At 39.5% G+C, this 25,855-nt stretch overlaps 3 protein-coding genes across 4 annotated transcripts; all 3 read right to left on the bottom strand.

The window, feature by feature from the left end:
• Positions 1-322: 322 nt before the first annotated feature.
• On the bottom strand, positions 323-4,084 carry LOC127760788 (transcription initiation factor TFIID subunit 13). 2 transcript variants are annotated; one of them, XM_052285083.1, is made up of 6 exons: positions 3,987-4,076; positions 3,528-3,900; positions 3,404-3,441; positions 3,091-3,150; positions 1,123-1,197; positions 323-1,036 (listed from the first exon to the last, which is right to left on the bottom strand). In XM_052285083.1, the coding sequence occupies exons 2-6, from the start codon at positions 3,724-3,726 to the stop codon at positions 923-925; spliced, it is 486 nt and encodes a 161-aa protein (XP_052141043.1). In that variant the 5' UTR covers positions 3,727-3,900; positions 3,987-4,076; the 3' UTR covers positions 323-922. The 2 variants fall into 2 exon arrangements, with proteins under 2 accessions (XP_052141043.1, XP_052141042.1); XM_052285082.1 differs by having other exon boundaries at positions 3,528-4,084.
• Positions 4,085-6,960: 2,876 nt separating this feature from the next.
• Positions 6,961-9,234, bottom strand: LOC127759820 (GTP-binding protein SAR1A). Its single transcript, XM_052284042.1, has 3 exons — positions 8,824-9,234; positions 8,559-8,690; positions 6,961-7,583 (listed from the first exon to the last, which is right to left on the bottom strand). Exons 1-3 carry the CDS (start codon positions 8,950-8,952, stop codon positions 7,263-7,265), a joined length of 582 nt encoding a protein of 193 aa, XP_052140002.1. The 5' UTR covers positions 8,953-9,234; the 3' UTR covers positions 6,961-7,262.
• Positions 9,235-13,153: 3,919 nt separating this feature from the next.
• On the bottom strand, positions 13,154-22,822 carry LOC127755663 (dihydrolipoyl dehydrogenase 1, chloroplastic-like). The gene is made up of 15 exons (XM_052281352.1): positions 22,351-22,822; positions 19,774-19,920; positions 19,371-19,505; positions 18,842-18,959; positions 17,232-17,356; positions 16,748-16,873; positions 16,583-16,663; positions 16,030-16,092; positions 15,878-15,952; positions 14,763-14,841; positions 14,553-14,653; positions 14,215-14,328; positions 13,942-14,055; positions 13,803-13,874; positions 13,154-13,719 (listed from the first exon to the last, which is right to left on the bottom strand). Exons 1-15 carry the CDS (start codon positions 22,636-22,638, stop codon positions 13,672-13,674), a joined length of 1,686 nt encoding a protein of 561 aa, XP_052137312.1. The 5' UTR covers positions 22,639-22,822; the 3' UTR covers positions 13,154-13,671.
• Positions 22,823-25,855: the final 3,033 nt, after the last annotated feature.

Here is a 25,855-nt window from a genome sequence, read left to right as displayed (position 1 = left end):
TTTTTTGTCCCAGGGTGAAAAGGAAATATTTTGTGTTATGCGCCAATGAATAAGCTTATCGTCTGCGCAACCAAGCAAACCATTACTCTGCCTTTACTTGCTAAAGATAGAGAAGCGCAGCACTATGACTTTAGGATATTTTTAACAGTCCGATCTATCGCGAACGAAGGAGATCTGTTCCCTCTCATATGAACCGTCTCATATGAACCGTACTCATCTGCAGTAATGTAGACGATCCAGATGCCTTTGTAGCACATCATAGCCTAATTACTAATTGGAAAATCTAAGAATGTCCGAACGGGTGTTTAGCCTAACGCACGACCATGCACCCCAGTCGCGTCCTTTTAAAACACAAAGGCAATAATACCATCGTTTGGGACTTTAGATTAAAACAAAAGGTAATTACCAAATGCCATCGGCTGCCTGGGCTGCGGTTGCCGATCAGGCATTCACGCCCGCAATTGCCCCAAACATGATTATCTTATCCCATAACAATCCCAAACCAAAGCCTTGTTTGGATCCAGATGGCTAATAATTAGCCCTCCAGAATCTTATTATTTAAGAATATTAAACGTAGATTACTGATAAAATTCATTCCATAACTCCTGGGCTAATTTGCGAGACAAATCTAATAAGCCTAATTAATCCATGTTTTGCTACAGTAATAATCCGCTATGCATGGATTAGTATATCTCGTTAGATTCGTCTTGCAAATTAGCCCAGGAGTTATGGAATGGATTTTGTCAGTAACCTAGGTTTAATACTCCTAAATAGGATGACAGTTTGCACAATGTTTCATTACTCTCCTAAAAATGTAGTAGTACATAATGTAATGGATGCACATCTTCTGCAGGAGAAATGATCATCGTAAGACTAGTTTCCGTACTACACATAGTTTTTGCCGGGGTTTCTCCAAGAGAAATCACTCGTTATTTGTTGCCAATGTCTCTTCATTCACATCAAAAGCTTTTCTTGCCTGCTTGAGCTCTTCATTCATGGAGAGTAGCTCAGTGGCACGGTGCAGTTTCCGCACATCCTAGAAAGAAAGTACAGAGATAAATTTTAACATGACCTAATCAACTGTATTGCAAGCAACTTCACATGTGGAGTTCAGAAATGTACCTTGCGAATGAGGTAAAGAAAATCTTCTGTCAAGAGCTTGCCCCTCTTTGATGCAACGTTCTGGGCCTTGTGGACCTAAGAAAGTGCACATTATACAGTCAACAGTTACGGAATCATAAATAAACATTACATACACATATGGTTTTATCCACATGCAGGTATTTAAAATCAAATAAAAAATTACAGTTAACTAAATTCTTGTGTTTGGTGTGTATTTCCGCTGTTACAGAGTGCATACTAGATTGTAGTCATGTAAAAACTTTGTCCAACAACCTGGGGCAAAGTAAGTCTGCAGGGTAAACAGACCTAATAAATTCATATCGTCGCGTATTCAGATCACGCATGGACAAATTATCTACAAAAATATATTCAGACAAGTGGGGCATGTTTAGATATCTTCACCCCATGTCACAGGTACATTTCATTTACACTATGCACGATTACAAAGTCAAGGTTCCATATCATGCAGGAAAGTAGACTATATAGAGACTTTAAAGAAAATGCCTTTCTTAATATAGTTTACAGATAATTTAAGCAGGGAAGAACTGCCAAAAGATGGCAAAGCTCTATGAATCATTAACAAAAAGGGCTCCACAAGAGATGCAAATCCTGGTGATAACTATAACCGTTGCTGAACAGGTTTGGAGTGTACCAGCCAGAACAATTTAAATTGGAGTGAATTGCACCTTGGGCTAGGAATATTTACCCAACTTTCTATTTGAACCATATGCTCTAGCCAATGTTTTTACTTTGGATTATGTATGTTTGCCTCTATGTTGCAATTTGGGCCTATATAACTGTCTGTAGAACTCTTTCTCCACCCGCAGTTCTACCAATGCCATCACAATCGCTACACTCTGCCTATGCACAGTAATCCACCAGCTCCAGCTTTTGCTCAGCCTCGAGCTCCACTAGTGTTAGCCCCTGATTTGAGCTCAAGATGCTCCACCATAGCGCTGAGACGGTGTTCCGGCCAGTGGGTGCAAGAGCAGGGGATGGTCAGGTGATTAGCATGGAGAGGTCTGGAAGGTTTGTCACTGTATGAAGCTCTTCAACTTATCTGGTGGTTTATGATTGAGAAGGGAACTGAGGATGGAAAAAGTTAATTAAGGCTTTTATTTGTGGTGGACTAGCTGAGAAAGGCTTGGCAAGATGCTCCACCATAGCGGCCTGCACAAATAAGCTGCCGCAACGAGAGCACATGATGGCGCACAAGGAGAGGAGACGAGAGGACTGACGAGGAAGATGACTATATGGAGGCTGACGTATGGGACCAATGGTCCAAAGTGCAAAATTTGATACCATAAGCTGGTTCAAAGTGAAAACCTTTGATAATACCTAATCCAATGTGCAACTTAGGAAATAAAATCTAGTCCAAAGTACAGTTCACACTTAAATTAAAGTTCAGATTTGAGACCATAAGAATAAAGTATAACTTTATATTTTCTTGAAATTTCATGTACACACACTAGTTTACTTTCATATGCCGGATCTGAATTATTACATATTAGCATGCCAAAAGTTCGAATCCAATATTTTTATCACAAAACTGGTTTACTGCCGGTAACTAGCTGGTAACTGGTTTTTTGATTCAAAATTTTGGAATCGAACTTTTGTCCAGTAGAGACCTGGCAACTTATTTTCCAGAGGGAGTAGTTCTTTTTTCCCGAAACCAGTGTTCAAACTTCAAACCCTTGGGCTCTACACAAATATGAACTATAGGTTAAAGTGAAGCCCCTATTAATTCTCAAAACATAAAAGGCTTCATGTTTCCTGACAAACAGAAGCACTGAACCTAATCACTCTTTCCAGAACACTACCTAATCACTCTTTCCAGAACACTAGAATTGAATTAAATAAGGCAACAAATAAGGATGTCGAAGTCCAAATAAACTCCTTTCATCCATACAACCTTCATAAATGTAATTTCAGTAGAAAACAAGAAAGACAAATACAATGAAAGCTTACCAGGTCAGTGACATATTCTACAACAATGTCCTCCACAAGTGCAACAGTTTCTGGAAGCGGCTGCAAAACCAACAGAAAGATGTCATTTACATACAAGATTTTAACTTAAAAGGTAGAACAGCATATCCATTCTTTCTTAGGCAATCATGTAGTTGTGTTGTAAATCCATGGCCTACTTGCAAATTATTGTCGTTGTCGGTGTTAATTACCTCCAATGTTCCACAACACAAAGTACACAAATTGCATCCTATCCCCAAACAATTCCTAGCCTGAAAATTAAGAGATGAAAGGCATAGATCGAGGTCGGGCTTACATTTGGATCATCCCCAAATCCGTACATCATGTGCTGCACTGCAAGAACGGGGAAAAAATGCAGCATAAACAACGAATTCGAAGAACAGCAGCAGTACTAAAGTTTAGAAAAAACAGTGCCGTACGGTCTTTCTGGAAGACGCCGCGCTTGCGCTTGAGGGTGGTGGCGGACGCGTCGGCGCCGCCGCCGCCGCCGCCGCCGGAGTGGTGGTGGTGGTGGTGGTGGGAGCTCCCCTGGCCCGACGCCGACGCGGCGGCAGCGGTCGAGGACTTGGACTTGGCCGCCGAGGCCGGGCTAGCGTGGTGGCCGCCAGGGTTCTGCATCCCGGCGGAAGAGCGAAGGACGCGAGGGGTGAGGGAGGGAGACGGACGCCGCCCGCCCCCTCTTCCCGACGGCCGGCGGCGCTCCCCTCCCCTTCCCTTCGCTCCTCGCCGCCGCTTGGATTTAGGGCTTTCGCGTGCACTATGCACAGCCGCGATGGATTTCTGAGGGGCGAACTGGAAGGAAACGAGTGGAGTCAGCCTCACACTAGCGGCGGAGCGTAAGGCCGGGAAGGGGGAGAGGCAATCGCGGCGGAAGCTACCGGCGGCGAAGGGAAGGAAGCAGCTGGTGAGCGTACCGGCGGCGATTCGAGAATTTTCCGGTCCTTGCGGCTTGTATGGTAACTAGAGCGAGGAGGATTTGGAGTTTACACTTCAAAATTGCTGATGAGATTAAGATGAGAATTTGATTTTTAATCCTAATATCTTGTTTGGTAGAGGTGATAAAAATTGATAAGGAGTTTAGTTAGAGATTAGGTCATTAATAAAAACGGATGGCTGAGATTTGCTTAGACAAAGTAAAGGAGGAATTCCCTCCCAATTACCTGCCGTATTGAAAAGGAGGGATCCACATCCCACCAAAATTCTCATGTCTCCCAACCAAACAAAACACTTAATAGTCTCATCCCTCTAAATTCTCAATCCCTCCTGAAAACTCTCTCCAACCAAACGGGCCATTTGAGAAATTTTGCAACACACCATATTGTCCAGTTTTGCATTACCGTTTTCGAGTGAAGACTGGTTTGTATCGGTTTGGTAAAAAAACAATAAAAATAGCAATTTTCAATCAATTTCATACGAAAATTGCTACTCACTCCGTTCCAAAATATAACAACCTTGTACTGGATGAGACACATATTAGTACAACGAATCTGGACAGAGGTACAAGGTTGCTATATTTGAGGGAGTAAAACCACTTAGTTTTCGTAAACCAGTCCCCACGGCATTTTTACGAGAACTGGGTGATTTTCAGTCAGTGATTGCAACATTAGACTTGAGATATAGGAGAGCATAGATAAAGAAGACATGAGCCACTTAAAGATAAAGGAGAAATAATACTTTCAAAAGTATTAGAGCACTTAAAAAAGGATAATGAGTTAATACTTAGAAATGTGAAGAAAATGGTTCATATAGAGAAAGGACGAGGAAAAGGCAAATTATTGTACCTATGGCTAGATCTGATAATAGAGAGTAGAGCGTCAACAACTCGACAATAATGATAACCAAATAGCTAAACGTTTCCAATAGAAAGTTAGAAGTCAATGTTGGAGCACTTGCCACCGCCGCTAAAGAGATGGCTAAATCTGAGTGCCATTAAAATTAGATCATGGCGATGTGCTTAAGGACCGATGACGATGAATGAACAAGGATTTGCAATGGGACCTACGACTAGATTAGTGGTTGTGGTGGTAATGTGCACAAGGAAAAAGAGTGGCAAACCTCTGGTCTTAAATGACATGACAACTTGCAACTTGATATCTTAACTCTTTCAATACTCCAAAGTAATATTCTTGGAAGATATGGACCTAATGAGAAATGGGTGGAAATATGAATTCATCTTTTTTCAATGGCAACTTCATTTTTAGAATGTTCCTCAATGACCTTTTTTTTAATTCCTAAAACTTGTTGCCTACCTCCCACTTTGTTTTTTTTGTTATCTTTGGTACTAAGGAATTGACTCTATGCCACCGAGTTTAGTACTTCCTCCGTCTTAAAATATAACTTCTAACATTCAAAATTTGTCCCAGAATATAACAACTTCTTCACCTACATTCTCTTCTCAACCAATCACAATCTTCCACCATTCAAATTCTCCACCAACTTTCTCTTGTCAACCAATCACAACTTTCTTTCATTTAACTCTACATACCTTCTTAATATCTGTATCCAAACCTAAAACTCTCTGTATTTTGGGAGGGAGGTAGTAGCTTTTGTTCCCTCAAAAAGAAATTTTAGTAGCTTTTGTTTAATTATTATTGAGTATATTCACGGTGACAATATACCATTAATTTTACAGGGAATTGATATTATGCTATTGTGGACAGCTTTAGCACCCTGCAGTATATTTAAGTACTCTTCATGGTAGAATTTATTTAGCGTTGGGAAAACTGAGGACCAAATACATTTTATTGAAGTAAGTTATTACCACGAGTAGCATGAGTAACCATTTGTTTTAAATTACATGGTTTGCATTCATATATACTCCCTCCGTCCCACAATATAGTATGCTAGAATCGGATTGCACGTATCATACTACTACGAACCTCGTAGTACTAGAATAGGTCTTATTTGATTCTAAATTATTATATTATGAAATGGAAGGAATATACAAGTTAACTAGGATAGTTCTCATCCAATTCTAGGTTTAGGTATGAAAATATATTCAATCATTGATTTGATGAAACTAATTTGTCTATAAACTTAGTTAAACTTAAAATAGTTTGACTTTAACTAAAGACAAAAATACTTATAAAAACACTTATAACCGGAAACGGAGGGGAAGGTAACCTGAGTTAGACAAGACAATAGTCACTAAACAATGGTCATTGATGAAAGTTGTGTTTGTTAATTATTTGTCTTTCACATTTTCGTGTGGAGAATCGGTTGCAATATTTTTTGCATGTTAGGGTGTTATTTTCTTCATTTGCTTTATTTCCACGTGCAAGGAGTTGCATATTTTCTTGATTGAGCAATGGGTTTATTATCCATGGTTCGCATTTCAATGCACCAAGGCGTTCTTTTGCTTAGGGTTTCCCAAACCATCGGGGCCCGGGTTACCGCGTGGTAACCATGAAAAACCGTGTAAAATTTATCAAAAATTCAAATTATTTTTTAAATTTATTTGAATTTAAGGTTACCGCGGTATTTATATTACCGTACCCCATAGTAAGCCCAGTAACCGCAGTAACGTAAACCCTACTTTTGCTCCGTTGATTTGTGCAAATTCTTTTATCAAAAGTGTTACATTTAAAATCATTTGAAATTTCTTTTAAGTTTTAAGTGAAAAACATAGAGAGATGTTTTCTACGGTAACCATGTTCAAATTTGGGCCAATATAGGCATTTAAACTCGGTAGATCATTTCCTTCTGGAAGAAAAATCGGGAACACACCAACGCCGGGTTCATTGACAGAATAGAAGTCCCCAGCAAACCATAAGGGATGTTCAAAAAAGAAAAGCTGCAGATGTTGTGATAGATGATACAAATGCTGAAATGCATCGCAATGGGAACACATCATGCAGCAATCCATAAGCAAAGCAACATTTAAGAAACCAATAATCTTATAATTCATCATCTTCCAAGTCCTTAGTAAACGCCCTATGGAAAAGCAAAAGAATTTTAGAAGCTCGACATAACAAATGGTTTGAGGCTAAAGATCCAACATGGAACATCGTCCCCAATTGTTAAAGCACTGTTTTCTCTTCATACCCTCCATACCGTCATGATGATTGTTGTCGTGAAGAACAACCAACTGAAACAAACGAGAAGGAAAAAAAAAATCGCTGGGCAGAGTATGCAAGTATGTCTTGACAAGGGATCTACTTGATGTACTGGGAGACCCACTTGAACCCGTCACCATAGCCCATCTTGCGGACAACACTGCACATGAACACTTCGAGGGGCCGGACATTGGATTCACCTAGGCTGACCTTGCCCTTCCCAGTTGTGAAGTTGCTAAGGCCTAGATGATACCGCAGCTCCTCTTCAGAAGCAGCATATGGAATGTCAATCTTGTTGCCAAGGATAAGAAACGGGACAGTTGCCAATGAATCATCAGATAGGAGTGCATCAAGCTCCTTTTTTGACTCAGCAAAACGTTCCTTATCATAAGCATCTACCAAATATACCACAGCATCAACCTGTTTTGAGACAGCAGGGAAAAGTCAAGCAAGAATACAAGGTGGTAGCAGATGGGGAAAAAAGCTTAATAATATCAGAAGAATAAGGACAGAGTCAAAGCAAATGAAACATAGGAAACACCGAAACAGAACACAGGCATCCTCAAGAAAACATGCATTCCTACATCTGGGTGCAAATAATGAGAGAACAGCCACGCACTAAACATAGATATATCATGCATGGTCATTGGTCAAGTAATCATATTATAAGAACAGCTAGTATATTAATCATAGAATAGACAACATATCAGACAAGTTGACAGTTCCATGCAAGGGCAAAGACTTGCTAATGCATCACACAAAATCTAAGATGTGCCGTAAATCATATAGTACAGAGAGAGAATCATTTCAGCGGAGAACCATATGAACATACAATGTTAACCAGATACAAAACTAACAAGTGGCACGAGATAAAAGGAAATTTACAACTTTACGTAACATTAGCTGTAAGCTACAGGTGAAGAAAAGAATAATGAGGAATGAATCAATGAAGATTACCACCCATGAAGAAAAGAATACCGTGCAATGAAGATATAGTATTTAAACTAAACCTTTATGCTTTAATCCTTCATCCTTACACTAACACAAAGGCACTTTGAGGTTTTGTAGAAAACAGACAATTAAACCTTTATCAATTATAGCGCAGATACTGGTATGATTTTAACAACTCCATAATTGTGCTACCACCATACCCACAAAACTATTCAAGCTAACATATGCAGGGCTCCTGAAGAATTCCATTACCGGCACAATTCAATTATTCGCATATCCCCTTATAGCCTACGGATGGCAAAATCATTTCGTTTCCTAATTAGACGGACAAAATGGAATACAGAAGCCAGAAAGTTATCACCGTCAACAAACTAGATCTGAGAGACCGAATGCAAACATAAACATGCAATGGAATGGAATAGTTGGAAGAGATTGGCGCGAGACCTTGGCGTAGTAGTCCTTCCAGACGCGGCGGGCGATCTGGTGGCCGCCGAGATCGAAGGCCTTGAACTTGATCTTCCCGATGCTGAGCTCCTCCGACGTCGGGTGCTGCGTCGGCTGGTGCTGCACCAACCTCTGCACCATCCGCCCACGCACGCACGCACGCACAAACACAGACGGATCAGATCCAACGAAAGGGAAATGGATCGGGTCAGATCTGGGGTTGTGGGGGAGGGAAGAGAGATCCGGGCGAAGGGTAGGAGGGTACCTCGTCCTTGAGCATGTGGAGGAGGGTGGTCTTGCCGGCGTTGTCGAGGCCGAGGAAGAGGATCTTGGCCTCCTTCTGCCACAGCCCCAGCGACGCGAGCACGCCGTAGAACCAGTCCCACAGGAACATCTTCTCTCCCCACGCCTCTTCCTCCTCTGTACCGCGCGCCCTCTCCTCTCCTCTCCTCCTCTTTACCTAGTGCAGTTGCTGCTGCTAGCGGCGGCGGCGGCGGCGGCGGAGATCGCCGGATCGATCGAGGGATGGGTGGACGAGAGGGGAGAAGAGAAGACGCGGGTGGATCTGAATCTCTGTCTCTCTCTATCACCCTGTGTGTCCGCCTATTCTATGCTTGGTTGGGGAGAGGGGAGGAGGGTCGTCAAGGCATTAACTGCTGGGGCGTGAGGATTGAAGTGTGGGTGTGGGCGCCTGCATGTGGGCCCGGCTTCCTCCTAATCCCGATCGACTTCCCCTCAACTAGAAACAGGGAAATGGAGAGAGCATATGGAAGGAAGATATTACATTCTGAGAAAGTTTGCACATGTCACCTGAGAATTTTGGGTATTTAGAAGTATGGTGAAAGATGGCAAGTAAAGTTTGCAAGAATATGAGATCACGCGAAAGTGGAAGAGGTAGCATAATTCATATCGCGGTGCAAAGAGTTGACTTCCTTTTAGCTGCCCCTTCATATTTGTCGTCTTCGAAATCGATAGCAAAAGACGTAACTGACGGACAAATACGGTATCTAAGAATCTAAAATCGTATTGGATGGCAAGAAGGAGAAATCGATAAGCGAATTTGGATTTATCGGGATTTAGTGGATAGTACTTGAGTATTTGATTTACCACTAGGTAGACAAAGTCAACTAGACGACAACTTAATGGTTGCATTTTGCTCTATCTTTGATTGCATATGCGAATTGGATTATGATATGATCATAGCCGTTGGACGCCAACAAATACATAGATAGGTGTTTGACATGCTACTCATGACCAACAATTTGAAAACATTCAATGAAAATATATGAGATTTCCACGTCTCTATGAATTATCACGGAGAATAGAGTTTTGAGTTAGGTTGGTACAAAATCACCTACATTTTATGTGCCATAATAAAAAAAATTGAAAGACAAGCCAATCTACCATGGTTATGCACATTTGAGAGTTTGTTTTATTCTTAGGTGGAAATCTAATTATGTCAATAAATCATATGTTTATAGATTCACGTTGTTGTATATTAAGTGTTTAAGGGATTATGTAAAAAAAAATAGTGTGGCCTTGTGTTAAAGAAAAATAAAAATTGAAAGACTTGTTATGTGCATCATACTATTACCACATTTGACCATATACTATCTTTGGTACTTCGAACAAACAACAAAAATGAGATTGTCTAATATATATCAATGTATGTTGACATAGACCACCCACCATGTGTTGACGAAAAAATCGAACACACTAGCCTGGGAGATCTGCTTAGCTCCTGTGCAGGTCCAAATCTTGATGAGATGCGGGCGTGCTTGTCAGTTTGATCCTGCAACTGACAAAATATGCAAATAGTAGATCAAAATAGCCGATCGGCTGACAAGCCGATGGAGTAGTTCCAGCCGATAGCCGAGAATAGCCGATGCCGATGCCAGCCGATAGTAATAGGGTTTAAGCAATCGGTTATATGTCCAATGTAGATAATGATATAAAGGCAATCGGCTGATGATGATGTAATAAAATAACAATATAATCCAGTATAAACCAATCGGCAAATAATGATATGATAAATAAGCATCGATCCAAAGGTTAAAGCACATATCGGCTAGAGGTCCAATGTCATGAAATCCACAAGATTAGATAAACAGTAAAACCTTTGTTGCGATCGGCTAAATCCAATATGTATGCAATCCTTGTAAGCCGATGCAACGTCCAGATAACTCATCGGCTGAAACCCCGATGAAACCCTTATTGGCTGTCAAAAAGCAGGCTAGAGATTATGGTTCTAAACACGACTTAGTAGATCAAACTTAACTGATGCAGCACTAAGTATGAAAAGAAACACAATATCTAGACAATCAAGCCGTTGACTGATTTTCAGGGTGGTAGATGCCTAGGTTAATCTAATCTAGCAAGGCGATTTAGCCGATACCGGTAGAAACCCTAAAGCGAGAGACAACCGATAGAGCTAAATTGAGATGCTAGGACTAGATTAACATAGACATATGATAAATAGTCAGGCAAATATATTATCCAAACTAGAGTAATCCAAGAGGTCGAATGTACTGATGCAGCCTTGAACGACGCCGACGTAGACGATACAATTGCCTGGACCGACGGAACATTGGACTTATCCCTTCGCCGGAGATCGAAGACGATGCAGCCCCGCGTCTAGTGCCAAGTTCCGCCGGAACGTAAAAACAAAAGTAGAAGTAAAAAGGGTGGCGATGCGCCGAATTGTATTGATCGTGAGATAAATTGCATAGACCCCGGTGTACATATTTATACCCATGAGTTGATACAAGTCCTTGTCGGACAAGAAAGAAACATTCCTAAAGATAAAAGGAAAAGATAAAGTCCTTATAGGACACTAAACATACTTTTCTAAAGATAAAAGGATACTAACAAACTATTCCTAATTAATAGATAACTTGTCATGCCGCATTCTCTTTGAACTCGGTCTCTTCTGGATAAGCTTCCTTTAGTAGATCAATTTCCTTAACCGAATATAGCAAGAATCCGACAACCGACGACTTGACAACTCTCATCGGCTAATCTCAGGACTTCGAAGCCGATGTTGACTCTAAGCCGATGACTACTTCGGGCTTACCAAATTTCACTGTTAACACCATGGTGCATCTTGTACTCCTAGCCAAGCTCTTCAATGCAAGCACAGCACAATAGCACAAATAGCATTGGTGTTACAATGTTGTGTTCATGCCATCGCAAATCGCACTGGCACTCCCTAGTTTGGAATTTGGAGGAAAATATCATCACTATTGAAAAGGGTAATGCAAACTACTTATACATATAAAGTTGTCCCTGCCAAAAAATATATATTATTGTTGTAAACTCTCATATGACCGATCAAATATATATGATTAGTACTTAGAAGGGAATGAGTTAGGGGTTCTCAAGTTGTGCCAATGTAAACTCATCCCCCGTTATAAAATATAAGTTCAGCTAGCATTTAAAATTTATATAAAAAATATAATCACTTCTATATAACTAATTGTCCCAACCTTACCGCATTAAATAAGGGGATATCATATTCTTTTTTAGAAATGCTTATATTTTAGAACGGAGAGAGTAATTTTTTTAGTGTTTTTTTTTCTAGATAGGATGTTTGAATAGTTAATTGCACAATTTTAAGAAGGGGATATAAAAATATATTGCATATGGATGATTTTGTTTTGCATAAAACAAAGTTAGCCTATATTTGAATAAGAAACAATTAACTTTGTTTTTTTAAGTTACTAATCACAAAGAGTTACAAAAAAGTTTGTTTTTAGTATTTGTTCTATGGGGAAAAAAGCACCTTAACATTTATTTTATAAATCTCAATTGGTTTTCGAAAAAAGATGTCTATGCTATAAATTATTCCAATTTTGACATAGCTCAAAACACCCCATTCGCATCCACCAGAGTCATTCAAAATCCTTTCATAGCCACCTATATCATATCGTGTGTTATCTTTTGAGGGTAGAATGGCGATGTGGATTTCCACCCGATTGTTAAATGGAAAATGGAAGAGTTGATACTCGATACACATATCAAATCTGATGATGGCAAAGGGGAAATTTAGTGCGATACCCATATCAAATAGTGGAAGGGGTGATTTGAGGATGTATAATTTATTTTGAGGTCTAAGTTTTAATAAGATCTTCTAACCTACATGCAGTCCCACCATCACCCTGCATGCTTTTTTTTTCTTTGGGACAGTTTGGTCTTAGTCTTTGGTCTTTTGGTCAGTTCGGTCAGAAAAGTGAAGACTGAATTTTAACACAAAAAATATCAAGAATGGCAAATTTGGTCTCGGTATCAGTTCTGACTGAAATTCAGCAATAGTTTCATATATGCAAAAAAAAAATCATAGAAATTTTCAACATAAAAATTACAAAAAAAAAACACAAGCACTTCTGTGTAAAGACATTTATTGGGTTGCATGCCTAGAAAGAATAGGGATGTGAAAATTAGAATTTAATTCTATTGAGCTTAGTGGATTGTATATTGCATTTGGATTTTTTTTTTAATTCGATCTTTTCGGTTAACCGAGGAAACTAACCGAATTGACCGAACAAAATTCAGCCTCTCACCGCCTAGGACTAAATTGATAACAAAATTTCTTGGTCTCGGTTCGGTTTTTTTTTTTTTTTTTTTTTTTTTGCCACCCCTAGCTCCAGGAATGCCTTTCAAAACTTCATTGCTCTGTTTATTGAACTTACCTGTTCAACCACAACTATAGAAGCATTTCCATCATGCCTTGGCCTGTTGATGCTGCTCCAAAGCAAGCAAGAGTAGGTGTTTGTCGGATAGAAAACTGAGCAAGCTAATCAAGCACTATTAGACAGGGGAAAAGACGACGACATGTGAAAGCACTGTACGGATGAACTCTACATAAGCTGCAAAACTGTTATGTATATGTGATACATCATACATAGAACGACGCAGTAGTTCCTCTCTTTTCCGCGGTAACTAGATATCTCAGCACTAACTGGTGGATCTCATCAGTAGTTCCTCTCTTTTTCCGCAGTAATTAGATATCTCAGCACTAACTGGTGGATCTCATCAGGAATTACCGAATTACACTTGCCAGTAACTAGGAATCAAGGACATCCAAGAGGGGGGCTATCCCAGATGATGTTCCTCTCTAGGCTGCGACGGGCTCATTTACGGAATGAGGAACACCTGCATTAACCTGAAAAGAGGCATATCACGTACAGTTGACTATATTATTGGTGCAAATAATTACAAAACAACAATGACAAATAATGTATATACCTTGGCAGCTTTGAAGAGCTCATCCAGAACCTCAGACAAAGTTGGGTGTGCATGAACAGCAAACTTGATGTCCTGGGGGATGTAAACAGCGTTGAGCAAATGCAATCCATTCATAAACAATAAAATGCTCGTCACTTACTTGTACACGAGTTCCGAGGGCAATGGCGTTTGATGCCTCGTGGATGAGGTCAGCAGCATGCAAACCTAATATGTGAACTCCAAGAATTTCTCCAGTGTCAGGCCGGTAAATCATCTGTAGCAAAAGTAGAGTTCATGTCTCATCATTTTCAAGTTCCAAGGATAGATTTCCTCTTTAGCATTAGTCTGACTACAGTATTCATTGCAAGGATCCAATGTGATTATAAGAAACAGTTTAGGTCTAGAATACAATAAGGTGGAAAAGTAGAATCACCTTAGCAAGTCCATCTCCTTCATTCTCAGCCAGAGCCTTCGTGTTTGCCTTGAAGCTGGTCTTAACAACACTTATCTCAAATCCTTCCTTATCAGCCTTTTCTCTCGCTTGTGGCTGTAAATTTTACTAGGAACTTAATTTACGAATTATTAAGAATGTGGTTACTGTCCTAAAGCACAGTAGATGAAGAGTTGCTTTAGCATGGATAAAATACAATACATTTATCCCTTTCAAAAGGTTGCATGCTCATTTCATATTTATTGATCTAGTTACCCCTATGTTGAGCAGAAGGGGTTAAGACTTAAGACTCTTAGATGGGAGTAGTAATTTTGACTTACCTCTGTTAGCCCAACCATACTAATCTCCGGATGAGTGAAACAGGCAGCCGGGATGCTTAGATGATTTAGGATGTTGTCTTTCCCAGAGATTCGCTCAACAACTATATTCAGACAAGAAATTAGTTATCAAAGAACTAAACTAGTTCAAAGCAAAACCCGAAATATGCGCTGAAGTACAATAAAACAGTGAACAAATTATTCTGTATCTACCTGAGATTCCTTGTGCACTGGCAGCATGAGCCAGCATGAGTTTGCCATTGGCATCTCCAATACAATACAAATTTGGAACCTGCATAGTAATATATGTTCATATCAAAGGAAGTGATGATGATCCAAAGATATCTTAACTAATGAAAAGTGAAACCCAACATGCAACTAGAATGTGCCACATCATCCAATGAATATTAGCCATCGGATTCACTAAATAACAAAAAAGCTAGAACCAATTTTTGACCATAGGATGAAACTCAAGTAGTAAAAAATATAGGGTGTTCCAGACCCTTCTAGCAGGCAAGAAGAACTACAAGCTTGAGATGATAGAAAGGTATTACAATTTACAAATAGAGATATAATTGCTTACTCTAATCAAAGCACAGTGTATATAAGGAGACAAAGTGATTACAGGTGGACGCATGGAGCTTAGTGTAGAGAGGAGATGCGATTCTATTTTTACACTTAGTCATATAATAAATTGTATAATGTATAAATCGATTATTTGCTTATATTTATATTACAAATACGCCTTCAAATTCAGATAATCACAAAGTAAAATGTGTAAACATGGTACTCTAAATTCTACAGATTTAATTAAATATGAGTATTCCTAACCCTAAGAACACTCAACATTGTGTATCTATACAAGTGTGTATATCCATGTGATTAATTTAATTTATATCAACTAATTAGGTTTCAAACAAATTCACATGTTTCATACGTTTTGAATAACTAATTATTTAATTTCATATTATCGTTAATATATTTTCTTCCACACCATCCATAACATGATGGCTATAGTCGCGCAAATGAGCGACTTAATACACTAGTATTAATTACCAAGGAATAAAACAGTAATATGGTGTATTACAGTCCTTGTGTAATCAAATGGATCTCATTAGAGTCCGTGTATGCACAATTATTATGGCTTGTCACATGGAAATAACATCAATAGTCATCAAAGAATTGCATATATCATTTGATGTTTTAGTAATTTCTATTAACACATATTAGGAAGATTATTAGCCAACGGTGTGCATTGGTAGTTGTGCCAATGTCTAAAATGGCAAGCAACAAAGGATGTACTGTAGGTAGTATGCAACTTAACGTACCGCATTGCCATCTGCGTCCATAACTTGCATCCGCTCATCAACAGGAACAAAACCGCGTTGTGTAACAACGTTGACCTGAGAATCAATGGTATTTTATATGTAACTATAACAATTTTCATATAATTACAGAAGCAAATATTTCGTGTGCTCACATTTTCCAAGCCAAGCCCTTTGGTGAACGGTGCCCTTCCGGTAGCTATGAGAGCTGCATCCACCTGCAAACACAAAATCCCACCTTTTCAAATGAAATTGAGTCATGTAATAAAATAGCACCCATGAGCTAGATAATGATTGCAACGAGATACTGAAGAAATGACTTTAAAAATGCTTGCATTGACTGTAATTCTCAAAATATGACACTCGTAAAGATTGCTCATGAAGTCACAGAAATATCAGATAATATTTTTGACTACAAGTTTAACAATTCATCACCAGCGATTCTGGTATAACAGTTTGATCTACACTGGCAGGCTAACAATGATGCATTTGATAACAGTGCGGACAGCAACTTTTCAATAGTTCGCGGACTTCATTCAGCTTTCTTTTGTCGAATACACATGAGACTGACTTCATTCAGCTCAAGACAACAGACTAGTACAAATAGTCAAAGCTTTTAAATCCTATCCTGAAAATGCATGTCTTAACAATCTTTTAACAAGAAGAGCACAAAGCCTACAGTAAAAACAAGATTATCCAATATATTACCTCAAGTGTTTCCTTGTGTTCCTTTGTCTTAGCATCAATTAACTCAATCAACACGGGTTTACCATCCTTTGCTGGGGTAATCTAGAGATATGGATGTTGCAAGGTTACAATAGTGTCAAAAGATTTCATATTATGGAGAAAGCTTGAGTTGAATCTCCAGGTAACCTTGCTCGCAAAGACCCCAGTATGATAGTCAATTTTACGAGGATTGATAAGAATCCTTTGGGCCAATTTTGCAATCTCAGGATCAAAACCAGGCATCAACTGATCAAGTGCTTCAACAAAAGTAACCTGTCCAAGTGAAATTTAGGTAAATACAGGTGAAATATCATCAGATGACAACAGGCCTTAATCATAAAACAGCATAGATGGTTAATTAGAATTTAACATGCAATTAGTGTTCGCACTTCACAATTATATCATATATGTATGAAGAATATAAATGTGTAATCGCTAGTTTTAAGTCATTGTTAACATAGAAGTAGAGTATTATTCATCTGTTTTAACGTGTATTATAACATTGCATGCAAACATGCCTATTTCATAATTAAGCCAAGAAAAGACACTTGCAGAACATGTATGCACCCAAAACATGTCTGTTTCTATGCATGTGTTAGAAAATGATGCATCTTAGGAACTGTTCATGTACCTCACTTCCCAGAGCCGTGTATACATCACTGAATTCCAGTCCAATGTAACCACTTCCCACGATAGCAATCCAATCAGGAACTGACTCAAGTTTTAGTGCATGATCACTAGTAAATACGGTTTTACCTGCATAAAACCATTCAGCGAGCTCTGTAAGAACTAGTGAATGTGCATATGCAACACATATTTTCCTGAATAATATATGTAAATGGTATTAGAAAGGAGCTATAGACGTGGATTATATAATTTTCATGGTTAATTCATTTGTATCTCTGGTCTCAAAAAAAAAAATTTCATTTGTATCTCTTTGTATGTTAAGTAGTTTGCTCCTCTAGTGTATGAACTGAAAATGCTAAAAGATTACAGGAGTACCAGAAGATGTGACACCCATTAAAAAATTGCGATGTATTGGCGCAAGAAATTATGTACTCCATGGTGGAATCATGTCAAGAATTATTATAGATGACCAAAAATTGCTACCCATCATTAACACCTCAAATTCTAGTAATGGAGGGTCCTACATTAATTGCATATTGAGGTTTTCTCTTATCCTTGGAGAGGTATATACTTCCTCATCACTTAAGAGATACCTCTCCATGAAGGGAGGTACCGAAACTAATGTCACAAATAGAGTAGAATTGGGAATCCATCTTTGTATTTATTCTTGAATTTTCTTCCATCTTCAAGAGGTTTAGGTAACTAGTGTTAGTAAGGAGGTATATACCTCCTAACTAACACTATGAGGTATATACATTTTTGTACCTCCCAAGTACCAGCAAAGTCTTTGTCATTGTCGATCGTACACTTTTGTTATAATTAGTACTTCAACTGGTTAAATTTTTTTACTGCCTACTTCAACTGGTTAAATTTTTTTACTGCCTAAGGATGGGAGAAAACCTTTGGTACAAGTGATTATAGGGTAATGATCTAATTTTAATTTTCAGCCCTCCAATTGAAAGGTGCTTTGTATCATCTATCTTAGTGGCCCAATTTTAAAATAATCCCTTTTCTATTAGTGTAGTTCGTAGAAAGAAGAAAACCAAGATGTAACCACAAATATACTGTAGCTGCAATACACAATATCCACGTGGAGCATTGCAATTTCAGAGCAATTATGAGCACTTGTGCGTATATGGCTATATGCTCAATCACCATAGTTACAGTGTCAAATCTCAACCTATAGCAACAACAGTAGAAGGGAAACAGATTTCTCATGTAGTTATTCAGGTTTCTCATGTAGTTATTCAGTTATTCCCAACGTTCTTGGTTGATTAATTGAAAAACAAAGAAGATGATGTAAATAGGTACTAGCAGTGAACACTCCTTGCCGGCAGACTAATACCATATAACAGGATGCAGTACAACATATGTAAGACCATATAGGTTTAAGTGATTGTGACCACTTTGATGAAGAACTTATCAAGCAGGGTGGGATCCTCAGATAAGGGGTTGTGACTATTGGAGCCCTACCTACACTAATCTTAGGTGAATATGGAACGGAAATTATCTCAGGCATGCCTTGATGACAGTTCCTATTGTAAATCATTCTTTTTTACTTCAGTAGGTTAACTACGTTGAAGATACAAAGTTGCAAAGAGAAACAGTAATTACCATCTATTTCGATGCCATTGGGGACAAAAGGAACAGACCCCGTTGCAATAATGATATTTCTGGCAGTGATTTCATTGTCAGGAAAACCAACTTTTCCATATCTCACTTTTTGTTTTCCCTGCACACATCAGAATGGCCACATTTTAATTGCTGTAACTCAAATGCTTACAATGCACAATACGGTTAGCACTCCTTACAGTACATCACATACATTTACTCTAACAACAGTCTTTTTAATGAATAATATAACTATAAAAGAATTGACAACTCCTACGTCTGAGCCCTTCTTAAGTAACTTTAGTCATAATGGTGTTAAGAGTCCTTTGACAATTAGGGAGGGACCTACTTTTATGTCACAGGGTAAATTCATGTAATTCAATCAAGAATGATCTTGGCCACTAAGAATTGCAAGAAGTGATGTTTATATACAAAATAAAATATGTCAATGCTCACTCTTGCAACATATGCAACACCCATAATAATAAATTGTCTGCTTTCATGACAAACAAGGGAGATATAGATGACCTACCACAATAGTGCCAAAACCAGTCAATATATCCACACCCAAAGCTTTCATCGAATTAGTCAAGTTGCTACGAATTTTAGAGGCCAGATTATTTGCATGATCTGCAACAGCCTGCCTATCATATCCAGCTGTTGAAACCTGTTACAAATATGATAAATGATTAGCAAAGTTAGGGGCCATAAAAAACATGCTTATAGTTAAAGGTCCATGAACAAAAGGAGGTTCTTGGTTTGATATTGGCATCTTGACTATTTTTGGAAGAGCCAAGAGAAAGAAAGTTATTTGCATAGAGTTAGATGAGCTCAATATTAATTTTCTAAATATTACACTAAATTGCCATGATGACAGACTGAACTATTTTCAGTACATCAACTAATCCACAGAAATCTTCTGATTAATATATCACCTGTAGACCCAACGATTTCATGTGGTGTTCATCTTGAAGTTCCCTCATCCGACCGCTGACAGCAAGAAGTGCCTTCGACGGAACACAACCTCTGTTCACACAAGTCCCACCTACAACATCCCCCTCAATTATGGCAGTTTTCAGACCCTGCATGAGTACATTTTCACATATTCATTACAATGCTTCCTGAAATCTTCAATAGTTCAATTGTTTGCAGTCCAGAAAAAGCTCAGTATCCAAAATATGGGAATTTGCACCATTTCATGGATCCATCATCAATTTACTCAAAGAATAGATTGCAGAACTCTAGCAAGGAATTGATTGAGTCAAAGGTATCCACTGGTATCATAGGTATCTGTAGCATTTATTGGAACATTACAGACTAACTCAGCACTAATACTGCAGCCATCAAAACTAGCAAAGCAATACACATTCCTGAAATATAAAAGTGGAATGCTTGGCTATGGTAACAATATGCATAATTCTGAATTATATAACCAAGGTTATCATTCATCATGGTTAACTAACAGAAAATGGAGATAAACAATGAAATATCGAATAGATCTTACTTATATTCAAGGAAAATAAGAAAAACTGATGAGTAATCATCAAGATATGCCAATTTAGAATCCATGAAAAACATAATCAATCTTCACCACCTTGTGAGCAGTATATATCAAAAGAATTCGGGAGAATTGCATATTTGCCACTACTTTTACCCCCTAACTCGAAATAGTCATTATAAAATCATGAATTGCAAATTTACCACTAAAAACAGTGTGCGCAGATTCCGTATGCCATTGCCGTTCCAATTTGTACGAGTGGGAGGATAAAAATAATTCATGAAATTAAATTAAAAAACATGGCAACATGATAAGACCATGTTGCCCTTGCCAGATTCGACCTTATCCGCTTTGTTCCCCAACTCTACCGCATCAGAAACATCCGCTCGAACTCCTCTCCTATCCTCTCCCACGACGAACCCTACAAGCCCAATCCTCTTATCCCTTCATTCAAATTAGGAGCAAATCAACCAAAAATCGGTCGTTTTGGAGTAGCAGATGCCAATGGAAGAGGTGCAGATAGATTTTGGTGAGTAGGGCAGCAAGGCAAGTAGCGGCTTGGGGGCGACAGCTGCAGTGAGCGGCTCCGTCGGGCAACGTCAGGCTGCGGCGCGCGGCTGCGGCAGGAGTTAACGTCGATTGCAGCGCTTGCGGCGGCTTGGGGCGACGACTGCAACGGGCTGCGGAAGGTGTCGGCGTTGACTGCCGAGGGCTGCAGCGTCGGCTGCTTCAGGCTGCTTCGATCTACTAGAATATTTCTCTTATTTTTTTTTGCTTATCCCGTAGGAATGGCCGAGGCTTCTTGACGGCCATTATTAGGGTTGAGTCTTATTTCACCGCATCGTTTTTGGGTCAAAGGATATATGTTAAGGGAAACAATGTCAAAAATTCTATCGAATATTGCTCTTGCTTGTTCTTCATCATTTTGACTATGTTCTTGCTTTTGCCTCAAACAATGACAAGGGCATCCTTGTCCTAATTTTCATGAAAACCAGCCATCTAACGGTGTTAGTCTAAGCTGTTAGTTCAGTGGCAGTTATGTTGGGTTCAAACTGTTTTTGATGGCAAATTTGAAATTACAGGTTTTTTAGTGGTAGATCCACAATACCTGTTCAATCCAGTGGCAAATATGCAATTGACCCAAAGAATTCAGCACACCAATAGCCCCAATAATGCTAGAATTTCTAGTATGGAACTACCAGAAAATCCTCAAATTTTACCACCTACATTAGGTAGATCCGTAGATGTAGTCAATCAAAATTATATTCAATTCCTAAACATCTCGAGACAGGTATTTTAGCACACTAGTGAATAAATCCACTTAACATGTTGCACTAAGCCGCGTAAAATGCAAAATGCTGTCAACCACATTTCATATGCCTTGAAACGAAACCATAACATTTGACAATTTTTAGCACCATGCACACTTGTTGCAATTTTATGTTTCTGGTTTCCTTTTTCCAGGTATCATTTTCATGCTATGACATTTTTAAAGGGAAATCCATGCTACAACATTGAACTTCCATTACTAGTTACTACAGCATTGCTATTAGAAGTTTTAAAGTACCACATCAGGAAATAGTTTCTTAGGACAATCTAATTATAGTAGTATGTCCTAAAATTAGCAACCGGATCACACTTTTTCTCAACATGCTAGACTCTAGTTTCGAGTTCCCCGGCAGGAAAAAAATAAGATGCACGGTATGTCTTCTCAAATTATAGGCACAGAAGACCTGCAGCTTCTTCCTTATCCAAAACCAATCACCGGGTTTATTATGCATGGATAGCAATAAAAGGCCTACGGTTTATCATTACTTGTCCTATATAGAGAAACCCTCTTCCAATCCAAACAAATTTCGAGCTTCGGCGACGGCACCAACATTCCTCAGTTCGCATTTGATAGGAACTGCAGATCACGACTACCATAGTACCATGATGGCACGACGAAATGCATCCACCATAAACACACAAACCCCGAGCAAATCTAGCAGCTCGGGAGGGGTGCGAAGCATACCTTCTCGACGGCGTGGAGAGCTGCGCCGTGCCCGCCGACGCCCGCCCCGATGATCACGAGGTCGTAGTCGAACCCGCCGCTCCCGGCCGCACCATTCCCAGTAGCCGCCGCCGCCTTCCGCGGCGTGGCGGCCGCTCGCGGCGGGGCCCGCAGCGAGCGGAGCCCGAGGGCCTCGCGGCGGAGGCCGCAGAAGCGGAGCTCCGCCGGCCGGATCGCGCCTGGCCGGGCACCGCCGACCGCCGCGGCGGCGGTGGCGGCGGCGGAGAGCGAGATAGCCGTGGAGTACATGGCGGCGAGGTGAGCGCGTGGGGGGCGACGCTGGTGGTGTACAGGGTGGCAGTTGCTAGGTGGGGTCAAGTTGAGGGTTGAGGGGAGGGAGGCGGAGGCGGAGGCGGAGGCGGAGGCGTCGAGGGCGTGTGGGTGTTGGGTTTTGGAGACGACGGGGCGGAGGATTCGAAGTTGCCGAGGGAGAGTGAAGAAGGGATGATGATTGATGAAGGCTGACCGGAATACTGGATGCAGATGCCAGATTGCCACGTAGGAGTAGGCAGGGTCAACAGAAAAGGAGAAAATACTCTTTCTTTTTTCAGTTATTTTCCAGAAAAAAAATGGTCGAGTTTAAAATCATTAAGACAGGGGAGAATGATTCTACCGTGTAATTTAATATTGTATATAGATCCAGGGCCGGTCCTGACTTTTCAGGCCCCGGTGCGAAACTAAATATAGAGGCGCTTATTGTCGACGGGGATACTCATAGATCGGATATATAGAGTATTGGGGTACGCTAGTACGAGGATCTACGTAATACGACATCAAGCAGATAGAAAACAAAGATTGTACTGGTTCAGGCCCCTTGATAGGTAATAGCCCTAATCCAGTTGATATGGAATTATATGATGGAAATCACAGATTACAAAGGGAATAGTGGAACTCAATGGTACCGACGAGATCGTAATCGAGCAGGTCCGACTAGATCTCCCAGCGACTTGGCTCCTGTAGGCTCCGACTTCGTAGGCTGTGGTGGATGTGTTGGCTCTAAGATTCGATGCCTTAGGTCCTCCCGGGGGTCCCTTTTATACCGCAGGTCAGTTGGTTTCCAAGTAAAACTCGGAGACATCGGACCCTGCATGATACAATGACGACCTAGTTCTGTCCGAGTAGAACTCCTTCCATCTGTGAACTCCGTGATGAGTTTCCTTAGCGTATGCCGAAAACATCCGTATACGCGCAGGTATACAACATCGACATGTGACGTATATGGAGGGGTAGAGGGTATACCTTACTTGTAACCCTGACACTTATCATATATACGATATAATAATAATCAATAGATACATATACTGAATTATTGTCATAAATATTTAAATTGCATTCATAAATAATATTTGTATAGGAAACATTGAATATGTTACCTTGAAAATTTTTTCTGATATTTCTAGTTGCAAAGTAAGTGATAATGGTACCAATATCAATTTCATCCAATAATTTCTTCTCAGTGCATAAAGTTGCCAAGCCATTTAACCTTTTCTTTTTTTCCTTTTCTCGCTACTTCCTCGATGACATGGACTGATAATTAAAAAAAAGATTATTGTAGTGATTTAACTCATATTACACTGCAAAATTATAAATTTAAATTTAAAATCTTACCAATTAATTGATGACAAGCATCCGGTGTGCATGTCAAATAAGTCGGGAACACAATAGTGCAGCCAGGGCCTTCGTTCGTCCAACTCTAGGAGCAACATCAACTGAATTAATTAAATAATTAACCAAACATCCAATCTTTTATGGGAACAACTGCAACAGAATCAATTTTTCACATGTACTTAGCGATGGCAATTGGGATTTTGGGATTTGGGAAATTGACTCACTCACCTGAACACAAAACATACCGCAGCGAAGCAATCCGTAAGCGGCAAGGCGGCAAGTTGCGCTGCAAGAAGCGGCGGCTGTGGCCTGCGGGCTTGTGTCAGCGGACGGCGATGGCGCGATATCACGACTCGCATGAGGAGGAGACGAGGGGTTAGGGTGTGGGCGGCACTGCGGCAATCTCACTACTCAATCGCGTCTTCTGATTTTCTCTCTTTCTGTTCACTTTCTCTGTGCGAGGCCGAGGGGCCGAGGTTGCTTCAGAAGGGGGAGGGGGGAGGTGGAGCCCCTACGATCTGGGGGCCCAGAGCGGCCGCACCTCTCGCCCCCCTCCAGGGCCGTCTATGTATAGATTAGAACTTAACGGTATTAGATATGAATTTTGTACGCATAGGATATCCATATTTCTCAGAATTATTATAACATGTTATTATTTTTTTTAAACGAACTTGGTTTTCCAAAGGCATAAAAGCGGATTGTGTTTGATAATTTATCAAGTTGGATGAGCTGAAGGGGGGAAGGAAATTGAGGTGAGAAAAACAGTTTGTTTGACGATGATGACTCATCGTATAACCATTGAAATAATTATTGTTTTTAATTCTGTATGTATCTTTTTCTCATAATATGTCATGTTCTCTCCTTAATATGGTAATTAAATCATGGATAATTGATTTAGTTTGCTTTGTATCCCCTAGTTTTGGTCACTACATGTTGTTTTTGTCTTGGATAATAGTTCTTTTTTTTTTTACTTTTGATAATTTAGCATTTATAGTATTGTATATTAGCACCGACTTCCATTATTTATTCATATCAAAGTATACTGACTTTAGCCACTTTTACATACTTGAAAGCTAAAAGTTGGAGGTGTTCATAATGTGCTCTAGCACCTGCCACGGTAAACAATTTCATGCAACTAGATTTATATTAAAATGAGTGTTGTTTGCACTATGAGAATTGCATCCTTTGTAGTATGTGCATATCTCTGGTTGGTTGATTTGAGTTCCATTACATGTACTTGGATTTTTGTTGCAATGTGTAGACATATGTTAGTTTCTAAAAGCAAATTATGATACTCCTATCCTCATATCAACACGGGGATAACTATCAGTTTCTATGTAACTTTAGGTTGGCAAATGATGAAACGAAGCTATGTCTTTGTCCTAAAACGCTTAAATGCCATCCAATGGTTTTGGTGTGTATCGAGCCCTCTAACAAACCTAATCCAACCTGGAGGCATAGATGGTGGTGGTTGTTATAGTACCAAATAGCAATACTAGACATTGCAATGTCAGCTAATTTAGTTGTAGAAAAGCTTAGGTGTTATCGTGATAAGATAGAAACCAGCAGTTACGGTCTAGAGTATAGTCGTTGATATTAATAAGTACTAATCGTGACGAAAGTTGTAGTATTTCTTGTGCCTATTCATCGGTGGGAAAAATTATGTTAGTCCCATTGCAATTATTCATAAGTTGTAAACAACATGAGCTGCAAAAGTACTACTCCAGCCGTTTGATATTTTAAGTCATTTTGGCTTTTTGCTACTCAAACTTTTTTAAGATTTGACTAAACTTATAAAAAGGTTTAGTAACATATGCAAAATCAAATTAGTTCTATTAAATGTAACATTGGATATATT

This window comes from Oryza glaberrima, chromosome 1 (genome assembly GCF_000147395.1).
Source record: "Oryza glaberrima chromosome 1, OglaRS2, whole genome shotgun sequence".
NCBI lineage: Eukaryota > Viridiplantae > Streptophyta > Magnoliopsida > Poales > Poaceae > Oryza > Oryza glaberrima.
The sequence above is the reverse complement of the archived record's forward strand: the minus strand, read 5'-3'. Positions and strand labels throughout refer to the sequence as shown.